General features: G+C 37.0%; 1 protein-coding gene across 2 annotated transcripts; it reads right to left on the bottom strand.

Moving 5' to 3' along the window:
* Positions 1–11: 11 nt before the first annotated feature.
* stxbp2 (syntaxin binding protein 2) lies at positions 12–13,143 on the bottom strand. 2 transcript variants are annotated; one of them, XM_081378850.1, is made up of 19 exons: positions 13,057–13,143; positions 12,114–12,163; positions 11,928–12,009; positions 11,608–11,684; positions 11,394–11,469; positions 11,177–11,280; positions 10,315–10,469; positions 10,152–10,236; positions 7,912–8,042; positions 7,696–7,803; positions 7,563–7,620; positions 6,240–6,305; positions 6,057–6,137; positions 4,603–4,744; positions 4,403–4,509; positions 2,916–3,014; positions 2,745–2,833; positions 1,705–1,865; positions 12–1,443 (listed from the first exon to the last, which is right to left on the bottom strand). In XM_081378850.1, the coding sequence occupies exons 1-19, from the start codon at positions 13,091–13,093 to the stop codon at positions 1,370–1,372; spliced, it is 1,782 nt and encodes a 593-aa protein (XP_081234976.1). In that variant the 5' UTR covers positions 13,094–13,143; the 3' UTR covers positions 12–1,369. The 2 variants fall into 2 exon arrangements, with proteins under 2 accessions (XP_081234976.1, XP_081234975.1); XM_081378849.1 differs by having other exon boundaries at positions 1,705–1,862.
* Positions 13,144–15,680: the final 2,537 nt, after the last annotated feature.

The raw sequence follows: 15,680 nt of genomic DNA, 5'->3' as shown, positions 1-15,680 counted from the left end.
TTTTTTTTTTTGGTCAGTGAAATAAAGTAGGCCTACTTAACTTTCAATGAAAATACACATTGCATCTCCAGGAAGTCAAACTATTAGCTGTTTGCATCTTATTTTTATTTTTACCATGCTATCAAATTCTGGATTGTAGAAGAATAGGACGCAGTAAAAGAAAGTTCAACACTCTTACTTCAGCAATAAAAGAAATAAAGAAACTCAAATGTGATGTAAATCTGAAGTCATTTTCGCTTATTGGTGTGGTTGAATCAGATCATTGAACGTCAGCATCAAAGACATTGGTTAAAAAAAGTGAGATTAAATACATAGTCTGTTTGTGTTATTTAACTATTGCATGTTTGTGTAATATTCTGAGTTTGCATTTCACTGTTTTCGTTCATTTTGAGGAATACTGAATCTGTTTTTGTGCGAGTGAGATGAGTAAATGCTCACATTAATCTAGATCTACAATAATCATCATGTTCACACACAGCCCACACAACACCTCTGCACTGATTTCTCTCAACATGGGGACAGGACAGCTCAGTCAATAAATGGGAAAACAAAGTAACTTATGTTACTTTTTTGAAAAAGTAACTGCGATATTTCGTTGTAAATTTAAAAGTAATGCAGTAATCTATTTGAGTTACTTGTTATGCGTTACCCCAACACTGCTCAAACATCTCTTTCTGGAATGAGGTATAAGCAAAATTTATTTAGAATTGTTAACAAATAGACAACAGACACTAAGAGCCAGTGAACCACATCCACCGATATGTGATAACGTAACAGTAAAAGAAAAAAGTGCACAAGTTCAGAGCATGAAAATCAAAATGACACCTATACTGAGATAAAACATTTCATGCCTTCAGAAAATATCACAAAACCTGACTGGAAAACAGAAATGGACAACTGTATCATAAGCAGGCTTATCTGGCAAATTCTGCTGTAAGACAGTAAGTAAAGGCAGGTGGTACAGTGCGTCTCAGAATCCAGGGTGATCATTTGGTCCAAAGAAGTCTTCAAATCACATCAGAACTTGATACGACTGATATTCAAAGGGTGTAAGGCAAGATTTAATCCATATATCCGCACATTTTTAAGCCTCCGGCAACAGGTTCTCAAACAATTTCACATATATCATCGTCTCATATATATATAATTTTTCTTTTAAATTAAGCATCAGTCATCAACAGCATGAATATATACACACACATACATATACCACCAGTTTAGCTTGGGTAATTAAAATGACTACTTTAAAAGCAAACAATCAGTAAGCTAGATCTAAAGGTCTTTTCACTGGTCATTTGAGAGAATCCTAACTTCAGAGTATCTGGTTTCACAGGAGTTCAGTGGGATGAATCTCTTCAGGGATGTACTGCTAAACGGCTGCAGGCTTGTCCAAATCCTTCAGGTCATTCAGAAAGCTGGTTGGAGTGACAATGTGAGATGATCCTGCAGAAGAAAACCAAATTAGGCATTTTAAACAACACTGAAGACAATTAATGCTATCTTCAACTCTGCTCTTGGAGACCCACTGTCCCAGAGAGTTTAGCTCCAACCCCTCATCAAACACACTCGAACCAGTGAATCAGACTCTTCTGGATCACATGACAATGGTGTGAAATTCAGGTTGGATATAAAATTTGCAGGACAGTGGGTCTAGAGGAGGAGGGTTGAAGTCCTCGGTCATATGCAGAAGTCATCTCCTCTTACCAATCAGAACCTCCCACTTGCCCTCGGTGGCCCGGGTCACTTCATAAGCACAGCGCATCTCAGAATGGGTCACGCCGCCAATCACAAAGATGATGAGGCGAGGGCCGCTGCGGTACTCTGTGGCAGACTTGTTCTTGTGCCAGTGTCCAAACCGTGCGCTGCTGGAGTAGGGTTCAAGAGAAATGTCAGACCACACGACGATATCTGAAGTCGAGGAGATAGATGTCTCGCAATATCAGCATGGAGGATTTGAGTTTGTGGCAAAACCTTTCACAGTGCTTGCATTATGTTGTTTCGTCTCATACTCAGACAGTAGAACTGAAGTGACATTCGTTACAAGATAGGCCTTTCACGATTACTCGTTTAAATGACTGATTGATTGCTTAAAAAAATGATTGATCGCATACCCATGTCGTTTAACCAGCAAAGCTAATTTAATCCCAGAAAATAGACACGCAGGCCAACATGGTATGAATGAACAATACAAAACTTTTGCCTACAACACATGAACAATCTGTCCATACAGGATTTTGAAATGTGCACAATTATGCAGTTTTTTCAAATCCCACTATACGGCTATACAGACACTTAGAGGTCTCTATAAATGAATAGAACATTTAAGCAAATATGAGCCTTCACTGTCATATAATATCAGGGGCATTTCAGCGGATTCACTCTGCATTTAAATGCGGTCATCTCTCCTGAAACCGCAGTATACGTGGCCGTTGATCCTCTTAGCAGCATGAAAGATAAAACTTTTATTAAAATTGCAAATAGATTATATACATAAAGCGAGCAAAGAGCACTCCCTTAATGGCTGAAACTGTCAATCACTTCAGTCGCTGCAAATCGCGTTGTAATTGGAAACCTTTGACGTTCACTGCAGAGCGTGAACACAAATAAGCACGGGACCGTTTGAAAGCAGTTGCCTATCAGTGGGAACCACGTTAGTTTGGGTATTGGACCAGCCCGTGCCTATTGATTCCTGACCCGCACCACAAGTGTGCAACTTATCTATTGGCTGTGAGAAGTGCTGGTACCTGACTGTAGTTGATGTGGTGGTGGTGATGGGGGCGGGATCAGACAGGAACGGCCACAGCTTCCTGTCACACTTGTCATCAATGATGTTCTGCAGAGCAAGCCGAATTTAAATAAGAACCATTACATTCCTATACGATTATAAAAATCTTACGGACACAGCGTTTCCTGACCTCCATCACATCTTTCAGGATGGGCGTCCACCGGGAGAGCTGATACGTGGATTCTGTGCGTTCTTTCCTGTCGGGCATAGTCTTTCCAGAATTAGTGCCCTAAAAGACATGACAGAGAACAGTTTGGTAATGTGTTATCTTACTGATCTTCAGCAGCTGTTTCCTATGAAGAAAATCAGTACAGCTCCTATGTTCCTGAACAAGGAAAGACTGAAATTTAAATGAATGAAACATCAGCATTTTACAGACATGAATGATAATTGTGAAATATTATTATTTAAAATAACTGTTTTCTAATTGAATACTGTGAAATGTAACTTATTCCTGTGATCAAATCTGGATTTTCAGCATCATTACTCCAGTCTCCAGTGTCACATGATCCTTCAGAATCATTCTAATATGATGATTTGATGCTCAAGAAACATTTCTTATTGTTATTAATGTTGCATACAGTTGTGCCGCTTAACATTTTTATGGAAACCGTGAAGCATTTTTCAGTATTTTTTTTGAGTTGCACGATTAATCGTAATAAGATGGCGATCTCGATTCAAAAATCCAAGTTCTTATTCCTCAATGATTCACCTGTGTCTATTAAACCTTTGACAAAACCACACCGGAACATTCAAATTTGTGTTTGCGCTGCAGCTGAGCCAGAGAGCCGTTTCAAAATAACGATTGTATCAATTCCATCGTTACACCAGTAGGTGGCGACAAGTCACTTCTAAAAATGTATTTGTCAATGAATCATTCAATCAAGAGATTCTTTCAAAAATTCTGATTCGCCCAGTAATGAAACAAGTGTTTACGAGTGAGTAATTGAATCATTCATTCAAACAGATTTTTTTTTTTTTATTGTTAAAGTTAATTAAACATTTTTAAAATAGACTGCAGCAATTAACATTCTGTCAGAACTTTTGACTTTAGATTAGATTAAAGTTGTTGTTTTTTTGGTATTTTGTTTCAATTGTTTATATTTTGTATGCTCCATGGTTTCTTTTTTATGGTTTCTTTTTATATGCTCAATGTTTTATTGCACAGCACTTTGGTGCAACTTTTAAATGTGCTATAGAAATAAATTTTGACTTGACTTGAGAACTTTTAGTAAATGACATGTTATTTTGTTTATTTGTCTGTTCGGAATCATGGGAGAATCGAGATCTCTATTTGAAACAAAAAAATCGTGATTCTCATCCTTACTGAATAAAAGTACAAGTTTCTTAACAAAAGTATTAGTTACAATAACATTTCAAAGAAGCAATGGTATCCTAAATCTTACTTTTTCAGTCTGGTCAAGTTAGTGCACATTAAAAGTAAACAAATCTAACAAGGTGACTGCCTCTTAACAGCCATTTCTACTTTGTGATCAGTGTCTGACTCCGCTTTAAACATTTTATCACAGTTAAATCCATTTTGCAGATTTCCCCATAAATTCAGCACAACACATTGCACATGGGCCTGTTTTCAAACATTAGAGCGTCTCATCTTACCCCAGCGATGATGGGGCAGCCCAGGAGCTGCAGGTTGGTGATAATGTGACTGTCCTTCTGCACGTTTGCGTGCTGGATTAGTTTTGTGAGGTTCTCTTCACCAATGCCTGTGTGTAAGGATGAGTCACTTCTGCTTAATTCATTCAGAGCTTAAGCTGTCAGCTTTCAATAAAGTTATACGCAAATGCGAGTGTTCATACCCTTCTTCTTATGGAAAATGTAAAGCAGTATGATGCGGATTTTGTCGTAGGGTTCGATCTCGGTGTTGAGCAGAACGGGGACGATACTCTTCATGGCATCTTTGAGCGGTTCCCCCTCAGCATCTGAACCCATGGCCAAGTCCTGAGGAGGGAAACACAAAAACACTTCTGAGAACAGGAAAGACTGAAATGTAAATATTTTTTTTTTACAGACATTGAATGATAATTGTGAAATATTTTTATAATTTAAAATAAGCGTTTTTTATTTGACTATATTTTCAAATGTAATTTATTCCTGTAATGCAGAGCTGAATTTTCAGCATCCTTACTCCAGTCACATGATCCTTGAGAAATCATTCTAATATGATCATAAACATTTCTTATTATTATCAATGTTGAAAACAGTTCTGCTGCTTTTTCAAAGGAACAACATTTATTTGAATCAGAAACATTTTTTAACATTGTATGCGTCTTAACTGTCACTTTTGATCAATGTAACGCATCCTTGCTGAATAAAATTATGAGTTTCTTCTTCAAAAAAAATCTTACTGACCCTAAACTTTTGAATAGTCGTGTATGTTTACAGTTTGTTGCATTACTTCTGAAAGCAATGGAAGCGCATTTAAAGTGAAAATATTGAATGTTTTGATGGCCCCATTTGCTTGTTAAACTCATTTAAACATCTTTGAATCATAAAAATCATACAAATGAGAGAAACTAACTATTTCCAATGCTTTTTAGTAATAAAACAGCAGAATAAGATGTTCACGGTGTTAATTTAAAGAAAACAAGGAAGCGAGATTATGCATTTAATATTTTACTGCCGCGGTAAAACAAATCCACACTTGTGAGAACATTTTTTGTTTGTCATTTTTGTGCTTATTTATCTACAAAATTTTGCTAAAATATCCAGGACTTCACCCCCAGATGTTGAGCTAGATATGTACATAACAATTACATAAAATAATATAAGTTGCGAGTTCATCAAAACAAGAGGAAGTTGAGATTATCCATCAGAAGGCACCAAGTGATATAAACACGGCACATAAAGAACGGCATATGCTGCAGTCATGTCCAGACATTAACCAGCTGCTTATAATACCTCCACACACAGAACGGTGCACTTAGGAAAAATCGCCCATCTGCTATACATAAAACGGGGAGATGGCTTCCTGTACATTATTTGATTGCAACAGATCAAAGTTCAGTGCACAAGCTGTTGCATAAATTGACAATAAGAAGCTTAGAAATAGTAGTGAAAGATAGTAACAGACCCTCTGAAATCAACATAAACATAAACAGTATAAACTGCATTTCATCAGAACATATGGTTAAATGTAGCCTCACAAGATATACTACACAAAACATTTCACTAACATTAGATATTAAACTATAAAATGAAATAAAACTGCTAAATACAGTGATGGAATCTGACAAAAGCAGACGGCACTGACCTGCTCCACCGCACAGAGCTTGTCTAATGTGTTCTTGAACTTCTTCATGCAGGCATCAGCGAGGTTCAGATGAGTGGAGTACTGTCGACATCACAAACAACAACACGTTAAAGTCATCGTGACTAATATACAAGCGTCAGGGGGAAAAGGGAAGCTGTGTTATGTGTGAGAGAGAAGTCGTACCAGGCTTAGTTCTTTCTGGTACTGTGGCATCTTCTTCAGCATCTGAGATAGATCTTTGATGTTGGCCTGAGGGAAGACGTAACAATGACACTTTAGCATGAATCAGGTACAAAAGAGAGCGTTTGTTAAAAGTCAATATGTTTGTTCTTTTTCATCAAGATTTCAAAAAATGTTGCTATTTAGAAAATGTGGTTTGTTAACCACCCTCGTGAAAAAGAAGTACGATTAATTGTATTGAATGCGCACTTGTCGTTTACTTCAAATATTAAAGTCCCCCTGTAGTCAATAATAGATTCAAGATTCATTAAAGATTCCTTAAAGATTCATCTTTGATCACCAAAATGACATATTTAAATGTTTTTTCCTACATGACTTAAAATAGCTTGAATGTAACTCTACACCCTTGCTTCATTTAGTATACGCAGTCTCATGAATATGCAAATTCGCCCACACATCCACTCACTCACACCAGCTCAGATTACCTGATCCACTCGCTCAACTTTACTGTAATAAGCGCTGCACAATGGCAAGTGGAAATACTGGTTTAATTCAGCCATATATGTTGAAGAAGTATAAGAAGAGGAAGAGGAAATTATACAGGCTCGTACTCAAGTCGATGTATCAGAATGATAATGTGTTTTATGTATCGCTCTCCACAATGTCGGACACATAACGGTAATTGATATGATTAGCCTTTTGCTTGACTACGTTACCAAACAGCTAATAATGTGTTGCTAATGTTACACAACCCATGTTCCTGTTCACCATCTCAGAGTCTGACAGCCGTCTTTAAAAATATGCATCCTTAGAAACGCTTTGAACATCATAGAAAGTCAGTGGAGAAAAGTTCAGGATTGGTTACGTGTTTGTGATGGTAGGAAACAGGGGCGGGATCAAACCGGGTTTTTGAGACTGTCTTTTTTCACAGCAGTTTTAAGGAGAAAATACTCAGCAATGGTGTTGACTGATGAATTTGCACATGATTTGACTTAAAGCATATAAAAAACACCACAGAGAGTCAGGTTGCTTAACATTGTGATTGCTTTCAACCTGCATAACAAAAAATATTTCTGTAGAGAATCACCTATTGCACCTTTAACCAAGATATGTAATAAGTGTTAGTTATTGTGTTATTCATAATGCATTTACTAATGTTAACCAACAGAACCTTATTGTGTGAAGTGTTGCCATATTTTATTACTTTAAACCATCATAAGAAGTTTAATTGTCAATGCAAATACATCTGAACTTCTAGATAACACTAACACGTTGGATCAAGTGCGGTGTGGCGTCATCACTGGTGGACAAAGAATGTGTGTTTACCTTGTCTGTGTTCATCCTCTTGCTCTCACAGAAGGTGCGCAGCAGCTCCGTCACTTTCCTGAAACAAAGCAGAAGGTGTGAGCACAAAAGCCCATCAGACAAGCAGGAAAGGTAGTGGTTGATCTGCTCTTACTTGGTGACGTCTGCTATGTGCATGTGCCGCAGCTGCACCCACAACTCGTCGTCCTCGTCCAGCAGCACTTCCTTCTCTCGAGCCTCGCCGATCCCTGCCGTCTGATACCTGCCAGCAACATGCCACAGTTCACTGACTAACAGTAATCATTTCATACATCGCTGGTCAGATTAACTGCTCAAAAGTTATATTGGGAACCGGTAGACAATCACACACTTGTAAATGTCTTGCTCGATGTCCAGCAGATCGTAAGCCATGGCCTGAAAGGTGAGCTCATGCAGGATTGGAGAGATGGGATCATATCCACGGTCCACTATAAGCAGCTGGGAGCGAGCTTTATCTGTGCCCTGTCAGTCAAACAACACACAGGCTGTTAAACTGCACTTCCTTACAGTGAGCATTTAAAGAACATCCAAACCAGGGTTGTGTATCAGTATATTAGACAGGTTCCAAGGTCAGACTTAATCAGACATCTGCTTAAAGGCACACTATGTCATTTTTTGTCGCTGGAGGTCGCCTATTCAAAGCAAAAGCGTAGCTTGATGACGCCATGATTTCGGCTCAAGAGCAGTGGAGGAATTATTATGCCGCAGACGACCTCTTCCACTTCTTCCAGTCATATATGTGGGGTAACAGTTTAGATACATTTGAGTGTGTTGAAAGTTATGTTATAATGCTACTCTGTGTGTTCGCTACTATGCGGCCACTATATGAAACATTTTGTTACACACTGCAGTGAGCTAGATCGATGTTAGGTATGGTAAAACATGGTACTCGCAGTATATCAAGAAAACGAGTTATTACGAGTAAGCATTATTTGATCAACAGTAATATTGTGAAATATTATTACAATGTAAAATAACTGTTTTCTATTTAAATACTTTCTAAAATGTAATTTATTCCTGTGATGTCAAAACTGAAAACCTCCAGTTCAGTGTCACATTATCCTTCAGAAATCATTCTAAAATGATGATTTGATGCTCAAGAAACATTTATTATTATTATTATCAATGCTGAAAACAGTTGAGCTGCTCATTATTTCTGTGGAAATCGTGATAGAATTCTTTGATTATTAGAAAGATTTTTTTATTGGAAATTTATTGGATTTATTGCATTTATTGGAAACAGAAAATTTTTATAACATTCATTATACATTTATTTACTGTCACTTTTGATTAATTTAATAAATCCTTGATGAATAAAACTATCAATTTCTTTCTTTAAATAATAAAAAATCTTACTGACTCCAAGCTTTTGAATGGTACAGTATAATCAGGCTCCAAAATAAACTTATCCGCCATGGTCAGATTCTGTTGGATTTCATTAAAAATGTGTTAACAAATTTTTATTAGAAATGTGTTAAAATCATGTAACAAATTTATTACTTAGTTGTTTATTCCTTGTATATTTATCAACAGCGTTTTTACATCAAAAAAGGTTGGGTGATAAGTTTAAGTTGTTAAATTGCAATTTAAAACACACAGGCCTGGTTTCACAAACAGAGCTTAGATTAAGCCAGGATTAGGCCTTAGTTCAATTAGGATATGTAAGTAATATACATGCCTCAAAAATTATAATATTATTATTATTATTATTATTATTATATTACTATATTATTATTATAAAATATTATTTAAGAAACATGCCTTAGAAAAAAAACATAACTGGTGTTTATCTTGAGACAAAACAATGGCAATCTTGACATTTTTAATATATATCAGTGCAAGTTTCAAGAAACTGGGGGAATATGTTGCAATACCTAAAAAAATCTGTTCAGTAACAAATTGGAAATGTTTCAATTTACGCAATATCTGGTGTTGTCAGCCAGGGGAGTCTTGGTTCCTTCCTCATCTATTTAAACAACATCCTAGGGAGTTCACCTTTGGCTTGTTCACTGGAGGATTTTAACTTAAGGGACATTTTTTTTCACCTTTTCTCTACTTTATCTTTCTATTGTCTGTAAAGCTGCTTTGGAACAAGCACTGGTGAATGGAATTGAATTTAATAATAATGTGAAATTTCATCAAATGAAATGCAGGATCAGAGAGAAAACAGATGAAGGGTTAGAAGAAAAAAAAAGAAAAAAAATACGACAAGAACACAGATGTAACAGAAAACAAGGAGATAGCAAAAGCAAGACTTGCATTGACACCCACCTGAACCTCGAGAAAATACCAGCTGGCATTGGAGAACAGGAAGAAAATAAACAGAGAGAAGAGAAAATAGTCCAGAAAGCAGAGTAAGAAATGATACAACAATCAGGAAATGTCACTTTGAATTGAAGAAACGGAAGAAAGTATTTGTGTGACAACATATTAGAAGGCGTTTATAATATTAGAAGGCGTTTATAATATATTATATATATATATATATATATATATATATATATATATATATATATATATATATATATATATATATATATATATATATATATATATATGCCAACATCTCACCTCTCCCATGCTGGGATTGTCTGCTTTATGTGCATTCAGACGGTCCATCACCATCTCAGCCAGGGTGAAATTCTCCTTTGGGCCCCTTAGAGAAATAGAGTTGGTTTACACTTACACTTCAAACCAATCATGTTACACCAGAAAACAAAGTCTTGACACGTACTGGCGGTAGCGAATGGCAGGGTATTCCTTCAGTGTGTCACAGAGTGTGGCGATCTGCTCGGCCATGGCCTCCATCATCCTGGTCCTGTCATCTAGATTCGTCTGAGTTGGGCTGTAGAAAGTGTGGAAGGAACTAGGGTTGTCCAGAGAAAACACCTGCAACAAAACCATTCAAAAGTTTGGGCTCAGTAAGAATTTTACTTATTTTTTAAAACAAGAAATTAATCCTTTTATTTAGCAAGGATGCATAAAAGACACACCACGCAACGTTTATCCCTCTAGCGGTTAAAAAACAAAACTGCATGCATTCTGCGTAAAAACACTTTATTTTAAGGTGACGTAGTTACATTGTACTTACTCAAATAAGTATTAACTACATGTACTTACCATAGAGTTACAGTAAAGGTTAGGTTTAGGGTTAATTACTTGTAATTATGCATCATTTACTGTTATTACTATAGCAAGTACATGTAGTAACGTGTAACTACGTCCCCTTAAATTAAAGTGTTACCAAACATTGTTTTGGTTGTGCTTCGGCTGTGCAGATGAACGCAGTTTCCCACAAAAACCTTCCAGTAAGGTCTAAAATATAAACACCTATAATAGGCCATAGGGAATCAGGGTAAGAAAAAAAGCATGCTTTGGAAGAACATTTATAAATGTTACAAAATTTCTATTTCAAATAAATGGCATTCTTTTAAAATGTCTATTAATCAAAGAATAATGGAAAAATTGCATCACATTTCCACAAATCTATTAAGCAGTTTTCAACACTGATAATAACAAGAAAATGCAAATCAGCATATTAGAATCATTTTTTGTATGGTAGTGTTAGTGTATGTGTTTGTTATTCTGACACGCACCTGAGACTCGTACGGTATGAAAGCCACATTGATTTCCTTCAGGGTTTTGATGACCTTGGCAACCTTCGACCTCCCGATCTCAGCAAAAAGCCCATCAGGACAAGCTGTACAATTTACAACACAATTAATACACAAATCCAGATCACACAAGAGTAGGCAACCAAAACAGACTGTATTCGAGCTGAAGCAAAGCGAATAGTGAAATGAATAGCCTTACTGTCTGTAAAGAAGATGTGTGCTGCTTTGTATGTAAGGCTGTCTCTTTGAAAATCACCGATTAGAGATTGAATTGACTGGAAGAACAAATATGAGATCATTTCAACATGCTTAAGACCTTGAGTGTTGACAAAAATGATCAAAGAAAGGTTAACAACACTAGGCAACATATTAACACTTCCACTGTACGGTGTGTGATAGTAAAGATGGCTCACCTTTGGCACAGGGGAGATGAGGTAAATGGCCTCCAGACTGGGGATCGGCTCCCTCCGCTTGTTAATGTCCTCTACAACTGTGAAGAAAATCAGGAAAGCTCACATCTTGTGTTCTTAGGTCAAGATTGCACCGAGTGCTTCATAGGATAACCAGTGAAGTGTAACAGACACACATTATGCAATAAAAACATGCTAATAAAAAATCATCATTCACACTTTAGTATCTGACACTGGTGACACACTGGAAAGTGTTTCATAGTGAAACAGTGAACTGATTTGTGAAAGAAAATAATTAGCGTAAATAAATTAGATACACTCACTTGTAACGCCCTCCGCCATGATGTCAGACATCTTACAGCAAGAGGACAGAATCCGCATACTGATGTGATCCACAATAAGAACCTAAATGAACACAACAAAGATACACAGAGTCAAAGTCATTTGCAAACAGATTAACAATTACATAACTTCAGTCTACTGTACTAATATTACACTAATATTATTACCTTCCATTCTCCATCTTTCTTCACACTCTTGATGACGCCACTGAGGATTTCTACAGACAAATACAATCATGTATAGAGTTTAATACAGGACAGATATATGGAAAATCAGGATATTTATGGCATTTACAATGATTTTCGTTTGCTGAAGCAGGTTAAATGTCTTTCTGGACTACCAGAAATAAGAAATAAATAACTGACGGTCCTTAATTTGTGTTCTTACGGGTTCGGAACGACGTGAGGGTGAGTTATTAAAAACTGAAATTTTGGGTGAACTATCCCTTTAAGATTTGGTTTTTAAATTACCTGCCTGGTTAATACAAGTTTATTTTGTGTAAGTGAGTAAATATAAATACATTCAGAAATGTGTTTATTATTTCATACAGAGGAGCCTGCAAAAAATGCAGACTTGTTTCTTATCCAAATATAGTAAGTGTTATTTTGTCAAATATGGCAAGAAGGAAACATGGCGTAAGATAAATGTAAATAAAACATAACTCTGGTGAAATGCAATAGTAATATATTAATACTGTGTAGGGTGTTGTGCATTTTCTCAAGAGTTAAATGAAAAATTTACATTTCCTGCAGTGTTTTTTATAATGTCCGGCGTGATGTTGATCACAAGACCACAATAGCTTTCTAAATCGTGCAGCACAAACAAGTTTATTATCCCCTCCATTAACATAAATGACATTTCCGAGGAGTAAACGTGTTGGGTAAAGTCATTAAACTTTCCTGAATTTGTACTAAATGAAAGTTCAAGTTTCTGTAAAAACTTCATACGGAAGTTTGGTCCATTATGACGTACTGAGCGCTCACTGTACACCTGTTGCTATGATTACATATCACATGACAGGGCAATATATGAATATTTAAGCACTTACTTATTATATATAATGTCAGTAGATGTTTTAAAGGCCGTATTGTGAGATTAAATCAAACTTACTCTCGTTTGCGAGCGCTTTTAGTCCACTCGGGGCCATCTTGACACTTCCCTGTTGACAGACTCCAGCAGGGCTGTGAAGGCAGACTCTCCCACACCCTGATGGACGAGAACACCCGGAAGATACAATTCAAAATAAAAGTCCTCGAAGATTAATTTCTTCTTGTTACGATGACTTGACCAATATTTATAGAAACTATGGTTTCTTTTAAACGAATTAAAAACTAAAAGCAACAGCAACATAACATAAACTAAGCAACTTTAACATAAACTAGGCTCCATCTCGTTTTATACTGGGGCTAGTAGTTGCATAAACACAGTCAGTGTTGGGAAAAGTTACGTTTAAAGTCCTCATGAAATCAAAATGTATTTTTTTCTTTTTCTTTATGAATATGTTAGCCTTACTGTTATCAATAAGCTAGTGTGCTCCAAAACAATGACAAAATTCACATTTAGAAGATAAGCGTTCAAAACTTACAGTCTCTCACTTCCATCAATATGGCTCAACGATTTTGATGACCACTCTGTAGTGATGTAGTAGTCCGGTCTCGAGACCGATTTCTGCTTTCTCGGACTTGTTCCTTCAAAGACTCGGTCTTGATTCGGACTCGACCCTTCAAAGACTCGGTCTTGACTCGGACTCGGCATAGGCGGTCTCGTCCCCATCACTAGTCAACTAGAATACATACCACTAGAAAATTTTAATTTGCTCTGCATGTCCTAACTATGATTAAAAAAGTCAGGGTGGGCTTAACATGTTGATGACAGAGCAGCACTGTTGAAGCAGTTTAGAAAAATAGGCAGAAGATGATGCATGTGGTAGGGATTTTTTTAATGGTAGTAAAAGCATAGTCCATATTAAGACGTTAAGACTGCTCCTCTAAAGTAAACAATTCCCAATCTAGCTTAGTCTGTAGGCCTAACTGTTGATTATTAACTGGGGTGATATTATCATGAATATGAAAACTGACATGTTTTTATGGTCTTGGTCTCGACTCCTCAAGACTCGGTCTCGACTCGGACTTGCTTCCTCAAAGACTCGGTCTTGACTCGGACTCGACTGAATTTGAAAACCAACGGACTCGGTCTCGACTCGGACTCAGCCCTTCAAAGACTCGGTCATAACTCGTACTCGGCATAGGCGGTCTCGTCCCCATCACTACCACTCTGCACTTCAGCTTCTCATCAGATTTTCTGTCCAATCAAATGCTCTCTAGAATCTAGTGTCCTGCCCCCTATATTATGAATAGAGACTGAAGCTAAGCAGGTCTAATGTGCGAGTTGGCACAGGCCAGAAAACATATCAACCCATTTTGATTTCTGCACAGAATTCTATATTTTAGAGCGATATGGAGGAGATTAGGAGGAGAAACTGAGAGATTAGAGAGAGATGAGAGATTGGTGGTTAGAGACTGAAGTTTATCTGCAGAGCTCTTACTATCTGGCCTCTGTAACACTCACCCCCCTAAACCTCACTCCCATCTGGGTCACGGCACCAATGTAACCCCTACTCTCCCCACTCCAAGCGGGATGCATCTCCGACATAAGAGGTGGGTGCGCTAACAAGGACGTTAAAGACCGCAGTCTGTAGCGTCAGTCGCTAGTGCGTCTCTTGAGATCAGGGGAGTGAGGTTTACCTGCACAGCTCTCACTATCTGGCCTCCGTTACACTTGTATTGCTTAAAATGGCATACAGACACTAGATGTTTATTTAACAGCATACATATAGCATGGAATTTCTAATTCTGCAGCCTCGACTGTTGTGTAATAGACGAAAGCATAGCCTTTAGGTTCGCTGTTAGTTTTCACGCACAACTCTGTTTGACAGGATTTCCCCAAAACACAAAAAAGTTTTGTACAAACAATGTCATTTGCTAGGCCCTTAATAATTATATTACCAATTCCACTTTTTCTCAACGCAGAATCCAATTAGCCTAACAGGATACACCTCACTTTGCCTATGAGCTCTGAAAAAAATCAGCATTTAGTGCGATGTGCATTTAGTGCGACATAACATTATCTGTTGCTCCTGCACCAACACACAAATATGGGTTGATATACAGGATTTTTATTATTATTATTATTATTGTTTTATGGCCTTTATATTCATTTTTGGCTGGGAAAATAATATCTGTCTGATTGCATAAGTCCTTAGTATTCAATCTTGATAGTTTGTTTACAATTGAAGTAACTGGCAAGTTTAAAGCCGAAGTGCATTGTGAGTGAGGTTATTGCTTTATTAATCAAGTTTTGTTTTCTAATCCAGATGACTAATTTGAGGCTAATTTCTCCGTGATAAATGCTACATATTTTGTTGATCTGCCTGCCGGGAGTAGCCTACTGGTTAAAGATAGCCTACTCTAAAACACAATGTGAAGATTTAAATTCAAGAAAACATGACCCAGAAGTTGAGCATTTTCTTTCTCCGTGACCGTTAGGCACATCAGGCACGTAATGCTGATCAACATAGGACTGTAATGGTACAAGTCTGACATCTGTGCCTTTGTGAAAAGGAATTTGGGAGCAATTTTGAACAGTTTATAAACTATTCAAACTATTTATCGGTTGATTTATTTTCATCATGTATTGATACTGGTTGTGCATGAACGTTTTGTTTAGACTAGGCT

The sequence above is a fragment of the Scardinius erythrophthalmus genome, assembly GCF_964197995.2.
Source record: "Scardinius erythrophthalmus genome assembly, chromosome: 1".
Classification (NCBI taxonomy): Eukaryota; Metazoa; Chordata; class Actinopteri; order Cypriniformes; family Leuciscidae; genus Scardinius; species Scardinius erythrophthalmus.
The sequence above is the reverse complement of the archived record's forward strand: the minus strand, read 5'-3'. Positions and strand labels throughout refer to the sequence as shown.